General features: G+C 38.6%; 1 protein-coding gene across 1 annotated transcript in view; it reads right to left on the bottom strand.

The window, feature by feature from the left end:
- Positions 1–16,507, bottom strand: part of Cyp305a1 (Cytochrome P450 305a1) — a 43,950-nt gene that overhangs the window by 1,487 nt on the left and 25,956 nt on the right. The window contains exons 3-7 of the mRNA XM_089649813.1: positions 10,018–10,233; positions 9,442–9,629; positions 4,206–4,317; positions 1,115–1,292; positions 101–366 (exon numbers count right to left, since the gene is read on the bottom strand). Of these exons, the coding sequence (XP_089505939.1) occupies positions 101–366; positions 1,115–1,292; positions 4,206–4,317; positions 9,442–9,629; positions 10,018–10,233 (960 nt within the window). The remainder of the gene's footprint in view (positions 1–100; positions 367–1,114; positions 1,293–4,205; positions 4,318–9,441; positions 9,630–10,017; positions 10,234–16,507) is intronic.

Below are 16,507 nucleotides of genomic sequence, written 5' to 3'. Positions count from 1 at the left end.
TTTAAAAGGCTTGTGCATAAAATTGGTCAGAACAGGAATAAACTGATTTTTGCTTCTGATGAGATATATTAAGGTATAAATAAGATATTGTGAAGCTCACCTAATCCAAACGGCATCATTCGATCGACGAGCGACTCGTTCAGTTTGCCGTCTGGGGTTATAAACCGTTCGGGCCTAAACTCCTGTGGGTCACCCCATATCTTGGGGTCCATGTGTACGGAATAAAGGCTAATGAGGACGATGGTGTTTTTGGGAATGGTGTACCCTTCCAGTTCAGTGTCTCGCACGACCCTGCGTGGGCCGGTCAGGGGGACGATGTTGAAGTAACGCTGAATTTCGTGGATAACTGCCATTGTATAGTGCAATCTGAAAAATAGAAAAAACAAATTGATAAAGATAATGAGTTTTTTTTAATTGCTGCTTATGTAAATTTTCGGGCGTGGAGTCCAACAAATAATAGCACTGAATAAAAGCATACAACATCATTCGCGTGCCATATTTCCAATTCTAATTAACAGGTCTAGGTTTTTCTGATTTTTGGAGAACTGTCGGACGCTAACCCTATTCAGAAGGTTTTTTACTGTCATTAGCGGCACAGAAACTTCATGGCCTCTTGGTTTTATTGGCAGTAAATTAAGGGTTGTCAAGGAATTTAAAGTGGCATTTGAAAGTGGCATAAAAGAATATGACATGATAAGACACCAAAAATCATGTCTGTTAGGGTACTCTGTTGATGAAACACGGAAGTGAAACCATGGAAATTATGGACTGACCGCATTAGATAAGATAAACAGGACGTAAGAACTGATGCATGGAGGCGAATGCTTATGGAGAAGAGCCGGTGGAGATTATTTGTGGAGAAGACCATATTCTACTCCGGATTACTTGATGATTTAAATCATTGAAGGAATCATTTATTACTGGTTATGGAATGGAGTGGTTAAGGGATCACTTATAACCATTTTTACTGGTACGTGTTCTCCAACCGAGGGTCCTGCTAAGACAATCTTGTTCCTTAGGTCTGTCTGGTCATTGGAAGTAAGTAATCTGATAAAGGAATCACCAGATGCTTGATTGAATTTATTCAATGTCATTATTTATGGTCGTAACTTACAAGTGTTTGTCTTCCAGGCAAGGTGTCCTGCTCATGAGGACCTTGTCCAGCTCAGCGTGCACCTTGGCCTGGATCTCGGGACGGGTCAACATCATGAGGAAGGCGAAGTCCAGGGTGTTGCTGGTAGTCTGCGAACCGGCGATGAAGAGGTCCAGAATCACCATGATCAACTGGTCATCTGAAAAATACGGGCTCACTCCTAAATGTTCTCTACAAACCGAAATTCAAAAATAATATCGTGATTTAATTTTGGGGTGCTATGCCGTGTTGCGTTTCCCCCTTCGTTAGCTGACTTTATTATATCATAATATCCCAAAAATAAATCGCTATATTAAAGGACAAGTCTAATGAACAAATTAAACTTGTCCTATAATATAGCGATCGGTCGGTGGCCGAGTTGACATCGCGCTTGGGTCCCACTCGGGCGTAGTGTGTTCAATTCCTCGGCTGGCTAAGTCCTCCATCACAACACAAGCAACATTTTTCAGCTTACTGTGGTGGTAGTAGGAGATTTTCAAATATTGTCAGGTTATTCGTAACCCGGGAATGTTTGTCTTTCTTTTTAAAAAATAAAAAAAATAATTATAACCTACATTTGATATTGCAGGCTTTTTATCAAATAAGTTTATTTGTGTACAAGCTTTTGGGAATTTTTTGTGGCGCTTCATATTCTACTATAATAATTGACTATTCGAAAAAAAAACGGCTTCGCTTGAAAGCCATTTACTCATTATCAGTACAATATAACGCTACCATTGTACTAAATACACTAAATCAATTTTCGCAATTTTAACACATTGGGAAAATAAACAATTAATTTGTCAATTTTAGCGATTACGTCAACAGAAGTAGGGGATAATTAGAAGACTGACGTCAAATATAAAAATAATATATTCACACACACATAAACATTACTGGCACAATCTAAAGTAAACAAAGTAAAATAAAAACACAACATCAATGCAAATGAAGATAAGAATCAATAAATCGCATTACATAATACGCATTACACAAGCACAACATCCGACATTATTATTACCTAGTTTCTTCATTAGCGTATCAGCAATAACAGTAATTGTATAAATACCTCCATTTTAGATATTCATTTTTTAATATTCATACCACAAGGTTAAATCTTGCTACGTAGTAATGCCGATGATTAATTAATAATACTAATAGATTTTTTTAAATAACATGCAAGTAGGATACTCGCATGATTTTGGATTCTTAGTTTACAGGGTATAACGATTTAAGGATACAAAAAGTGAGGAAAACAAGAAACTTTTCAGATACAAAATTAAAGTTGGGTTATAGATAAAAAAAGGCAATTTTACAAAAAAGAATAAAACATATATACACAATACCATTACTATACAGACATCGTTGTATACAGCCGTACCTCATAAAACATATATACACAATAGCATTACTATACAGACATCGTTATATACAGCCGTACCTCATAAAACATATATACACAATAGCATTACTATACAGACATCGTTGTATACAGCCGTACCTCATAAAACATATATACACAATAGCATTACTATACAGACATCGTTATATACAGCCGTACCTCATAAAACATATATACACATTAGCATTACTATACAGACATCGTTATATACAACCGTACCTCATAAAACACATATTCACAATACCATTACTTACAGACATTGTTATATACAACCGTACCTCATAAAACACATTTACACAATACCATAACTATACAGACATCGTTATATACAGCCGTACCTCATAAAACATATATACACAATAGCATTACTATACAGACATCGTTATATACAACCGTACCTCATAAAACACATATTCACAATACCATTACTTACAGACATTGTTATATACAACCGTACCTCATAAAACACATTTACACAATACCATAACTATACAGACATCGTTATATACAACCGTACCTCATATAACACATATTCACAATACCATTACTATACAGACATCGTTATATACAACCGTACCTCATAAAACACATATTCACAATACCATTACTTACAGACATTGTTATATACAACCGTATCTCATAAAACACATGTACAAAACACCATTACTATACAGACATCGTTATATACCACCGTACCTCAATATATATATATATATATGTATACACAGTAGCATTACTATACAAACATCGTTATTTACAGCCGTACCTCATATATATATACACCAACATATATGTATACACAATACCATTACTACACAGACATCGTTATATAGAGCCGTACCTCATAAAACATATATATACACAATACCATTACTATACAGACATCGTTATATACAACTGTACCTCATAAAACATATATACACAGTACCATTACTATACAGACATCGTTACATACTTATATATTTTATTTCAATTAATTTTTTCGTATTATCTTTTTATTGAATATTATTAAATTGTAAAATGGGGGACTCAGCACGGGTAAAGTATGTACACGGTGAGGACAACTTTATTAAATAATATTTTAAAATATGCAAAGTTATTGAAACAAATATATTTTTTTAAGTATGTCACAATTTTTTTTATGCACTCGTATTGTTTAATGTATTTAAAAGTTGCCTAAAAGAAGAGAAGATTTCAATCAATAAAATATATTTATTAAAATACTTTGCTTGGTAATCAAAAATATTATTAAAATTGTAATAGTAAATGCAGAGGTCTCGCAACATTAAATAATATATAAGAACGCATTCGCTTAATCATATAATAAAAACGCACATATGGCAACGATATTTCAATAAAGGATACATAAACACGGCATGCAATCACATACAAAGTAATTCACGTGATAAAGTCATTAAATTTTGTTTGATAATATCAGTAAAATTTTATAATATTAATTACCAGCAAAATAAACAAGTTCATCGCTAAGAATTATATAATATATGATGAATTATGGTACTAGATAATTAATATTTGTATAGATTATGTTGCAGCATAAAAATGACATTAACGCATTTTTCTCGTGTTCTCAAGAGTATGAGAGATTATTGAAATGTATCTCGCTAAACATATAATATGCAGGACTCCTTTTCTCTATAAGTGAACAGTTACCTGTGAATGTGGAGTTCTTATCATTTTCCTTTTCCTTCATTTCACACAAAAACGTGTGGATTAAATCCTCATTAGCGACGGAAATTGTCTTACGGTGGTCGTTAATAGCTTCCTGTAGAAAAAAGGGAAAAATTGATGAAACAATTTTTTTATAACGTTATTCGGAGAGCAAAACCGCCAATATACAAACTCGTGATTTTACTACAAACAATCGATTTGATAAAGTTCTTAGCACACAAATAGACCAATAGTTAACATTGATCCTTTAAAATCTCTCTCTATCTCTTGGTGGAATGTCGTTAAAATCTTTAATCTAACGGTCATTCACAATATGCAATAAGTGAAAATGTTTCAAACCAAGATCACCAATCTCCAAAATAGTGTTTGTTTAGGACTCCTGAAATATATAAATAAACTTTAAAACACTCGCTCAATACAAGTAGCATAATTCAACGAAAATCTCATTCAAGTACACAAAAGCATTGTAGATTGACGGTTTTGCATGCCGACCATATAAATTAATACATCCGGAAAAAGCGTACGAAATTTGCAATTACGTAAATATAAAAAATCCAATTTATTGTCAGCAATAAATCAGTCGCCTGAAATATCAATAGGTACAAATTGAAAATATCTCCCGGGTAAAAATCCAGAGTAATTATTGCTTATAATAATTTGTTATCCTTTGTGCTATGCATAAAACCTTGTCTTATAAATATTAGTTTATCATTAGAAAAATAATTAAAAAATTGCATTATAATTTTAAATTTAAAGCAGTAATACAGTATCGAATGGCAATACAGACAAATCAATTTAATGTATTTGTAACGGACGTACTGCTCCGGGCCCGGCCGCGGTCGCCCCATATTAAAATTTGATATTTGCCCTGTTGTTAAATTGGACAATGTAAAATGCTGATGTGTGAAAAGATAAATTTTTATAACCCTCTGTTTGTAAAATGATGTAAAATGTTTTTGTGATCTTATAATAAATGAACGTCGGAGCTTGGCTAGAGGTATACGGGCAGAGAAGTATTGTGAGAGCTGGTAAAATCATAATTTAATTCGGGCACGATTGTTAGAACCGTGCCAAAACGTAGTGGGAAGCCGTGCCGTGCGCCATGCGCCGTCATAGCGTCACAAATGACCGGTGGTACGCCGTCATTACGTTCCACGGGCACGGTTCCGAGGATCGTGCCCAAACAAAGGAAGGCCGTGGTCACGTTCGACCACGGCCCGAAACTACCGGCCGAGCGGCGGTAGACGGCTCGGCGGGGCGCCGCGTGAGCGTCGCAAACACGGCTCACGGATTCCAGGAATCAAAGAGAAACTGGGCCCGTGTGCGCGTCGTGCACCCGCTGGCGGCTATAAAACGGGCAACAGGCCCTCAAAACGGGAGATCTCCAGAAACCACCACCAGCTCTACACCTCTCTCTCTGCTCTGCCCTCTACCTCGCTCCGACTTCTGCTTCTACTCGCCTTCTTTCACTCTGACCCCCGCCTCACCCTGGACCATGGACTTGCCTACCCCTTCGGACCAGACTCGGAATCAGCTCAAGAACAAGCGACAAGCGATCGGGCCAGCTCTACAGCGGCTTCAGAGACGGCCCCGTTCTACCCCTCCACGCCACTGAAGGAAGACATCTCACGCCTACACAGATTGGGATCACCGGCCCCCTTTTACAGTCTTGTGTGTCACGATTACGTCTGATACATAAGTGGTCCTTCGCCGCCGGATCTTTCTGTGGATAAGATGTCACCTTCACTGCGCTCTGGGAAGAACAGCGCTGACGGGGATTCATCGCAGGGAAGCGATGATCCCACACCAACCGGGGCGGCCACAGCCGCGCCCCCCGGACTCCGGCCAACCGCCCCCTTGGCCCCCTCTGATCCCCGAGCGGACCCACTGCCTGGTCCCTCCGGCGCATCACCACCACAGACGCCCCCTGCCGCGGCCGACGTCTCGCCAAGAAGCGAGGCTTCCAGTGAGGACACGCTCCGGCAGGTGCAGCTCGAGCTGAGAGCTGAGAGGCGGCACAACCAGAAGCTGCAGGATGACCACGCCCGACAGATGGCAGAACTTGTCGCCATGCTGAAGGGCCTCACGCGGACCGCTTCACCTGCAGCCTGGCAACCCGACGTAGCCTATCCCGGAAGCCAGCCATCTAGCGGCCCCGAGCAAAGCTGGGGCTACGCACCCGAGGCGCACACCACTGGCCCACGGGTGGGCCTTCCACAGACTGCGGCGGCCCCAAGTGGCCCCAGTCACAGCCTTGCCTACACAGTGGGGGGAGAGCCCACTGTTCCGCAAGCTACTACACAGTTTCCAGCATTTGCCCCGAGCGGAAACTCGCAGCCCCCCGCTGACGGATACGGGGCCTGCAACCGAGCGGATGAGGCAGCGAGGCAGACACGAGACTGGGTGCATCAAGGGAGTGTTCCTCTCGCCCAGGTGACGGCCATGTTCGCCGACGCCCTCCGGCAGTCCCAGGCCGGTGGCACACCTCGCTACCATCCCGAAGATGAGCGGATGGCATCCCTCATCGCCCGGCAGTCCAGCGCAAAGGACTTGCCGCCCTACGCTGGCGACGCCATAGAGTGGCAAGCCTGGAAGGCGCAATTCCTCCAGTCGACGGCCACCTGCGGGATGACGGCGGCCGAGAACCTGATGCGGCTGCAGCGTGCCCTTTGGGGGCGCGCACTCTGTCGCGACTGTCATGTTCGACAAGATAAAGCGGCTAACCCGACTACAAGAGGACGCATCGACCGAGGCTCTGGTGGAGTTCTCGGGCACGGTGCAGAACATCGTGGCTTCGCTGGGAAATCTGCGAGGTGATTACCTCTCCGACCCGGCCCTCCTCAGCGAAATCGCCTCGAAGATGCCGCTAGCCCTACGTCTCTTGTGGTTGGGTAAGGTGGCCGAAAAGACGCACGCGGCCACCGTGGTGCAGCTTGCCGCGTTCCTGAAGCGGCTGTCCAACGCGGTGCCGCGGTCGGGCCTTACCGACAATGGCCGAGCAGCTCGGTCGAACATCAGCGGGCCGCCCGCCCGTATCGTGAAAATGTGTACGTGACCGACGAGCGGCCGGAACCCCGCAGTGAATTTTGGTGCACACTGTGCAAAGACGATTCACACAAACTCTACAAGTGTCCCCGATTCGCCGAAGAGACAATCAGTGCGCGTTGGGAGCTTGTAAAAAGTGCACGGTTGTGTTTGAAGTGTCTGGACGGTGTGCACCAGACGAAAAGGTGCGAGTACCGGACCAACTGCGGAGTGGGCACGTGTCGGGCCCCGCATCATCGCTTGCTGCACGATGACGCACACACTCGTGACCCCGAGACGCCCACAGTCACGAACACCTGGGAAAGTGGGGGAAACGTGCAACTGAAAGTGATTCCCGTGACATTGTGCGGCCCCGGGGGGCATGCGACCGTGCACGCGCTGCTTGACGAGGGCTCTGCAATAACCCTAGTCGAGGCAGATGTTGCAGACATCGTTGGAGCCGCGGGTCCGGTACGCGGCCTGCAAATTCGGGGCGCTAACGGGATGTTCTCGTCCGATGCTACGTCCCGGCGGGTGAGACTGTCGGTGCGTGGCGACGGAGACGCGTTCACGGTGACGGCCCACACCGTAACAGACCTAGACCTCCAGCGGCAAACAGTGGCCGGCCGTCGATCAGTAAAGCCGAGGCTGCTGATCGGCCAAGACAACGCGCCGCTTATCGTGTCGCGGGAGGTACGGAAAGAAGAGATCGGCCAAATGACGTCCCGGACAGCCCTCGAAACTACCGGCCGAGCGGCGGTAGACGGCTCGGAGGGGCGCCGCGTGAGCGTCGCAAACACGGCTCACGGATTCCAGGAATCAAAGAGAAAGTGGGCCCGTGTGCGCGTCGTGCACCCGCTGGCGGCTATAAAACGGGCAACAGGCCCTCAAAACGGGAGATCTCCAGAAACCACCACCAGCTCTACACCTCTCTCTCTGCTCTGCCCTCTACCTCGCTCCGACTTCTGCTTCTACTCGCCTTCTTTCACTCTGACCCCCGCCTCACCCTGGACCACGGACTTGCCTACCCCTTCGGACCAGACTTGGAATCAGCTCAAGAACAAGCGACAAGCGATCGGACCAGCTCTACAGCGGCTTCAGAGACGGCCCCGTTCTACCCCTCCACGCCACTGAAGGAAGACATCTCACGCCTCCACAGATTGGGATCACCGGCCCCCTTTTACAGTCTTGTGTGTCACGATTACGTCTGATACAGTATTTTCTATAATTTATTCACCAAAACCATACTTTTATTTCATTTTTGGTTTGGAGACATTTAAATACAAATAGTTTTGCGCAAATAATTGTAAATCACAGTGAAAATATTAACATTGTTTTCAAAAACTGGAACACTCCTATAAAAATCAATTATCCGATTTACTGCTTCACACGGATCTAATCCTAACCATTGTGGGGAACCAATTTGACACAAGAGACACACAGTCCATTCGAATGCAAATCACCATAGTGCCATTTTCGTTGGTAACTGGCTGACAAATTAATACCCATCGTCATACTGCGTATGAGCAACAGAATATTTACTTTCATCTGAGACTAAGAATATCGAAGACAATAAACTTATACAGGATTCCTGTGAATTCCCAATACGAATTTGGGCTGGTAGGTTTAAGAGGTGTTTATCGACAGATAAACACCTCTTTTAAACCAATGTAATTAAAATAATACGTGTCATGTAAATATACGTAAATAAATGTTAAGAGTGACGTCAAATATCGACTTATAATGTTACGTAAAAGCAACATAATATCAATGTAGACGATTTTAAATTAAACATTGAAGTCTATTTACTAATTATTAAATCATCTCACAAATAGGAAATCGCATTTAATTATAATAATTATTGCGCTTTGTGCATATTTTTACGCTACGCCATCGACGTAACGCTTTATTGCTAGATTGGTACCACTGAATAGATTAACAGATAGAAGAGTATTATGGGCATGTCTGGTGGAACGAAATTCTTTCAAAGACCACTTCTAAATATTTATACATATCATTGGTTGTCCGTTGGACGTGAGAGTCGAATGGGTTGAATGTAAAATGGTTACAAATAATTCTTTCCTAATCGGCCTGCATCGCAATTCGATTTTTTTATTTAACAGTTCTTCCATGGTGGAAGATACTAGGATTAAGAGTGTCTGTTGCGTTAAGGAGGCTTTTCAAAATACTGTACCAAGAAGAAGGCATGGAATTGTTTGTTCAAGCTAGTGAGTAGGTTGAATCCAGATTTATTAGGCGCGATGAAGCGTAGGAAGGGGAACTGGTTGAGCATGCCGCCGGCCATGTCGAAAGCCTTGGAACGCTCGGTCAGCAGTGTGAGGAGCCTGGGCAGGCGGGCGTCGTCCTTGTCGATCCTCTTGCCTGGAAATCAGAAATGGTGTTGTTTTATGAGGAAGAAATGCAAGACCAAGTATTAAATAGTCGAAAGGTGAAAAGCAAAATTTCATAATATCTATATCCATTTCCTGCGCAGCATGACCGCGTCATATTTTGATGCTTTTCAAAGATGCTCTGACAATCGCTTGGTTAGTCAATGATGCCAAAGCCAACTATTAGTGATAATTTTTAAAAGATGATAAACATGGCGAGTGGAATTTGTGATAACACCGACATGAAATATCATGTGTTTTCTTCTACATTGCTTCGCATTTGACTTCCTACAATGATCATGAAAAAATGGTTTATGAGATTTTTTAAATGCAAAATATGTCTAGTTTTGTTTTGGTTGGTGAAATTGTAGAATCATTACCTGCTGTGAACATCCACAGAACGTTGATGACGTGCGGGGCCAGCATTGAGTTGAGGTACACATTCTTGCCGGACTCGGCGCACGTCTTGACCAGCTGATGTAGCTCTTCGATGATGTACTCCTCCATGATAGGTTTGCCGAATCCGACGTTACGCAAGTGCCTCATGGCAAACTGCCGGTGCTCTTGCCATAGGGGACCATCAACTCCAGTGATGCCTGGAGAAAATAAACACCATATTGAGTAAAATCCAAAATGCATTTTGATTAAATCAATACGTTAATAACTACCAACTTTTTTGTCACTTCAAATCCTTCACTTATCAAAAGGTTACGTTGACCTTACCAGGAGACTCAAAATTGTTTCTTTTCGCCCCTAGAGCAATTTTCGGAGATATCCAGATATATGAGATAAACAGTCGCAGCCCATTGTGGGGGATATTTCTCTCAGCGTCTAAAAGGCTGGGAGAGCTAGAATTTAGCTTTTAAATAATAAATGTAAAAGTTTTCAATTTTTTGAATTAATATTTTTTAAATAAAATTCATAAAAAAATGAGTGGTGTCAACTTTTAAAATATTTTAAAACATAGTTAAGAGCCAGTTTCAGGGGATAAAATTCAATCCTCAGGGCACCGGCACACATTGACACCTTGATCTGAGAGTTTTTGCAGGTGCAGTAGGAAAACATTAAATTAAACAAGTATTACTTTCCCGAGTACTCTCGGATGAGAAGTTACTGTTTGTACCAGTTACTTCTCTATTTATTGGACAAAATTATACATTAAATTTCACACATGTTCAATGAGAGTAATTAGCGATCACCCTTATCTCTTCACTGTGTTGAACAAACAAAACATTAGTTTTTAAATGTATGGTGGCGTTGAAAACCCATTAATATTAACTATAGCAGTTGCACATTAAGGATGTGGGACAATATTATAGTATCATATTTATTTTGACGCAGATATCTTAATGGTTTTATCAAAAATGTTAAGGACATCGTAAAAACTTGAGATCTTGTTATCTCATAATGACTTTGGCTCTGTACGTCCGATATATATATTATATCATTATAATGAACTGTTATTATAAAATGATTTATAATCACTATACATGTGCCTGTAGCTACGTCCTTTCAATTTTCACTCGCCATTGCGTGATATCTTTTCTATTGTTTATTATGAGAGATGATAACGGATATTGTAATTAAATACCCACCTATACAAGTCGTCATATTATAGACGATTTATATAATAATTAATGAGGTCAACACACTATCAAAATCAGCAAAGAGTCGATAGGGATCACGAGATTTTAATAACGTACCTATAGATAATTTGTATTATACTAGGGTGTCCGGTGCACAAGCTTCGGGAAGTGATTCTAAGAAATATTACAAGTAGAAAAGATAAATAAATTCCAACGTTTCAAGGTAGTTTTCTGGTACAAAATTTGAATTGTTTGTATGGGAAAAATAATATTCCTCTATCGAAAAAACGGAATCTTTTTCACTTCTACTATCATGTAGAATCACCTCGCGAGGTTTGTGCACTTTACCTCCGGACATCGTGTATATAAATATTTATGTAAATATTCTTTTATAAAGAAATAGGTATCAACATTCCCAGGTTACCATCACAATGAGCGAAAAATGTCGTTTTTGTAGCGATGGAGGACCCAGTCAGCCGAGGAATTTAACTCACGACGCCTGGGTGGGAACCTGACTGCTGGTTGTCACCGGTATCACCGGTAAAAACGTAATTAAAAATACTGATCTTTGTTGTTGGTGCATGGGTAAGTAAATAGTTCGAAATATTCCATCATAAAACGTATCATTATTCAAGTTCAGTGAAATGTTTCGAAATTGGAACGATTAATCATATCACACAAGTTTTAAAGTAGGTACCATTTTGTTATAAATTATTATTTTTTTATTCTAAATGCGTACCTATTTGTTTTGTTCAAATGCTTGACAGATGCTAAGATGAATGAAGCCACGTAACGTGACAGACAACGTGCTTGGTTGCACTGAATTATTATAGAAACAATATTGGAAATAGAAATAAAGATAAAACTAAATAAATGATAGAGTTAAAACTTTTTTCACAGTGTTAGGAACTCATGCATTCTTTAAAAAATGCTCGTCCCCTTTCAAATAGCCAATGTTTCATATCTTATATTTATCAGATCTGTTTGGGCAGCCCTGAACATAGAAAGATTGACTCATTTGCTATCACGCACGGGAAATATGCGTGGTAAGTTACGATGATCGGTCAATCGAAGAATACTCCTATTTCCTATCTTATAATGATAACATAATGTAGGCCACTGAGAGATATAATAAGACATTGTATTTTATATCATAATTTGCACACTTGAAAAATAATTTCTTAAAATTATTGGTAATCCGATTGAAGATTGCAGACCTTAACGAATGAATTAATGGGTTTCCTATTAAACTTTTTAGCAAATGACAAATAGATTACGACAATGTTGACATAAAAATCGTAATATTTTCGCAAATCTCATTATATATCAGGGGTCACAGGGGCCTATCTACAAAACGTAGTTTTGAGATAAACGCAAATAAAGATTGGCATACTCATATGCCCAACTGAATGCCAAACTGATATGTCCAACTGTATCTCTGTATGCACGACATAGAGCTTCGTGTCACTAATAAATATGATTATGGCATAAGCGAAACCAAGCTTAAATATATTAACGAAACCAATTTTTGTAGTTAGGCCCCTGTGGTCGTAAGCCCCCAAGGCAAATGCGTGAACATGTGTTCGGATAGATATTAGCGATTTACCAAAGGTTTATCAGGAAGCGGCCTGAAATCCTGTTTTTACAAAACGAAGAATCATCAATAATTTGAAGAGTTTCGCAATACTAATTTTTCTCCGTATTATGTCCATAATTTATTTTGAAACTTTGATAATTCACTTTTGATTAATTTTGTTTCATCTGCGATATTGAATGAGATTAGCTTTTTTGGTGTACGTGCCTTTTGACATACTTTCATGTGTTCATATTATGATATATTTCAACCGTTGCAGAAAAGCCGATCAATGTCCTTATATGTATAAACATATCTCTAAGTAGGTACAAAGTACTGGGAGTAATACTATAAAAAGTAGTAAATATATTATTACATATTATTCTCACAAAGGTCCATGTCCTAAGTATGTACATTGTTGTGTTGCGAATTAGTTATTAAGCTTCTTATTAAGTGATGTGAATAATTTAAACTGCGTGAAACTATCTAACCATCACGCTGTTTCCCCGCAGGGATAGGCAGAGAGGACGGGCCAAACAACTTGGTCTTGACACACACAAATTCACTTGGCCTCAATCACATTCATAAATACTCTCATATATTCCCTTCTCTTATTCTGACAGTGACGTAGCCCGATTCGAGTATTTTTTTAACTTTATCGAGCCATGTCTTTCTGGATCGTCCCCGGCTTCTATTACCCTTCACATTAACGTCATATATTCGCCTTACACTTTTTCCTTCGTTCATTTGCTCTACATGCTTAAACTACATGATTACAATAACAACTGTCAAAGTGAGTACACGTATCCCTTAACCTCTTCATAATAATATTATTAAATAGTGTTTATACTGATAATAGTGGCTTAAAACAGTTACCAGTATATGTTAAAGGAAGTGCTATTTAAAATTACGTAAACATACTACCTATTACAGTGTGGAATATCAATTTTATTATTAAAATTACATTCTTGAATATTGCTTAAAGCAAAAGGCGAAATTAATCATAAATGTGCCAATAATACAGTGTGAACTCTGCGGCAGGTACCTATATTAAACCTTACCTGTGCAGTACCTATTCCAATATAAATCAGGGGTGTTGCACTGTGCGGTTCAAAAATATTAACGAAAAGTTTCAGATATCTAAATTAATATGGAATCCATTAATTTCGTCACAATTGCAAAGGAAGCAGTTGACAAATTAACAACTGTCATGATGAACCCTAATAATAAATTTTACAAAGAGCAGATTGCAAAAATAATACCGGAGTCCAACAACATCATGGCTTCAATTTCTCATATGGCGGCTATAATGGCGAAGTTGGAAGGTGAACTCGCCGTTTACAAAAACTTGTCTCAAAATCAACCGACTCAAAAAATTCCAGACCTTTGTGAAACCATAATGGAATTGGAAGAAAGGAAGGAAAAATCGAAAAATGCAATCTTTCTAAACGTACCGGAAAGTGAGTTGTCTCAAGAAGAAAATTTGACAAATGACTCAAAAATAATAATATCCACTATCAAAAAAATTGATGACATACCAACACAAAATCTAAAAATATACAGACTTGGTGCTAAAAAACCTGGAGTCATCAGACCAATTAAAGTGGAATTTGAAGATTCTTTCCAAGTAAAATACATTCTTCGGAATAAATTTAAAATTACCGATGGAATAAAGATAAAACCGGACTTGACAATAACTCAACGAAATCACATGAAGAATCTGATAATAGAATTAGAACAACGGAAAAATAGCGGTGAAACAAATCTCACGATAAAATATGTTCATTCTATTCCGAAAATCGTTCAACAGCATACACCAAAAAAACTACACAATAAACTAAATCACTGTTACCTATAGTATCAAAACGTCAGAGGAATTCGAACTAAACTGGACACTCTCAGACTAGAAATAACTACTTCAATATTTGATGTGTTGATTTTCACAGAAACTTGGTTACATCCGGATATTCACACTGCAGAACTAGGAATGTCAAGATATAACGTTTTCCGCCGGGATAGAAATCAATCTACAAACGATGACATTAAAAACAATAAAAGAAGAGGTGGTGGAGTTCTGATTGCAGTAGCAAAAAATATTGTCTCCAGACAGTTAAATACAAAAAACATTGAAATAGAGCAATTATTTGTTATGATTAATACAGGTAAAAACAGAATTTTATTGGGTAATGTGTACATTCCGCCTAAATCGGATATTAGTATTTATACTAAGCATTTTGAAGATATTGAAATTTTACAATTAAAATATCCAAAAGTAAAAATAATTATAACTGGTGATTTTAATCTTCCGAACATCATTTGGAATCAAAACTTTATGGAATTGACAGGTATAGAAAACGCTGGCTTGTCAACTTTAAACAAAGAAGTTATAAGCATGTCAAATTTTATAAATATAACACAATAAAATTGAAAATTGTAATAACAAAATACTGGACTTGGTATTTTCAAGTGATACTTCAGTAACTGTAGTAAAATCAAGTGAAATAATATTACCTGTAGATAACTATCATCCTCCATTAAATATTAGCGTATCACTAAATAAAATACCAAATCTACAGTGCAAAAAATCACTTCACAATTTTAATAAAGCTGATTTTAATCATATTAATGAATGCTTAAATGCTACTGATTGGACTTTTTTAAAACAAGAAAATATTAACGAAAATATCAACGTATTCTATAAAATAATTCACAATATCATAGAAAAAAATGTGCCTTACATTAAATGTAAAAATAATGTTTTCCCTCAGTGGTTCAATAAAGATTTAATTGACTTGACTCTATTGAAGAAGAAAATACATAAAAAGTACAAAAATTCTAAATCAATTAAAGATTATATTCAATTCAATTCAATTCGACGCCAATGTCACGCTCTTTCTAAAAATTGTTACAAAGAATACTTAAATAATGTGGAAAATTCAATTGCAAATAACAACATCAACACTTTATGGAAGTACTCAAAGTCATTAAAAAGAAATGAAATAGATATACCTAGTAGCATGTATTATAACGGCATAAATGGAAATAATGCAGAAACTATTGTTAATTTATTTGCTTCATTTTTTAAAGATGTATATGACAACACAATTGATAATAGTGAAATTCCTTTTTTTCATCTTACATCAATTTACAAATTTCTAACATTCACATAGATATAAATGAAATTAAAACCCATATTAACAAATTAGATATTAAAAAAAGTTCGGGTCCTGACAAAATACCACCAATTCTATTGAAACACTATACACATGCCTTGTCGTATCCCCTCTATTTAATTTTTAATATGTCATTGTCATCGGGATATTTTCCAATTGCATGGAAAAATAGTTACATCACACCCATATTTAAAAAAGGTGACAAATGCGATATACGCAACTATAGACCTGTGGGTATACAGTCAACTATTCCAAAATTATTTGAAAAAATTATTTTGGATAAAATTAGTTTTAAATTAAATGGGATTATAACAAGGTTTCAACACGGTTTCCTGAAGAATAGATCAACTCTGACAAATCTACTAATATATGAAAACTTTATAGCGAATGCCTTTGCAGATAAATGTCAAGTAGATTCGATATATACTGACTTCAGCAAGGCGTTCGATAAAGTTTCTCATAAAATATTGATAAATAAATTAAGGAGTATGGGTATAACCGGGAACTTTCTTAAATGGGTAGAGAGTTATTTAACAAA

The sequence above is a fragment of the Hesperophylax consimilis genome, chromosome 31 (genome assembly GCF_061612785.1).
Source record: "Hesperophylax consimilis isolate HC1 chromosome 31, BYU_Hcon_1.0, whole genome shotgun sequence".
In the NCBI taxonomy this organism is placed as follows: domain Eukaryota; kingdom Metazoa; phylum Arthropoda; class Insecta; order Trichoptera; family Limnephilidae; genus Hesperophylax; species Hesperophylax consimilis.
Note: the sequence above shows the minus strand (reverse complement) of the source record. Positions and strands in the feature narration are given on the sequence as shown.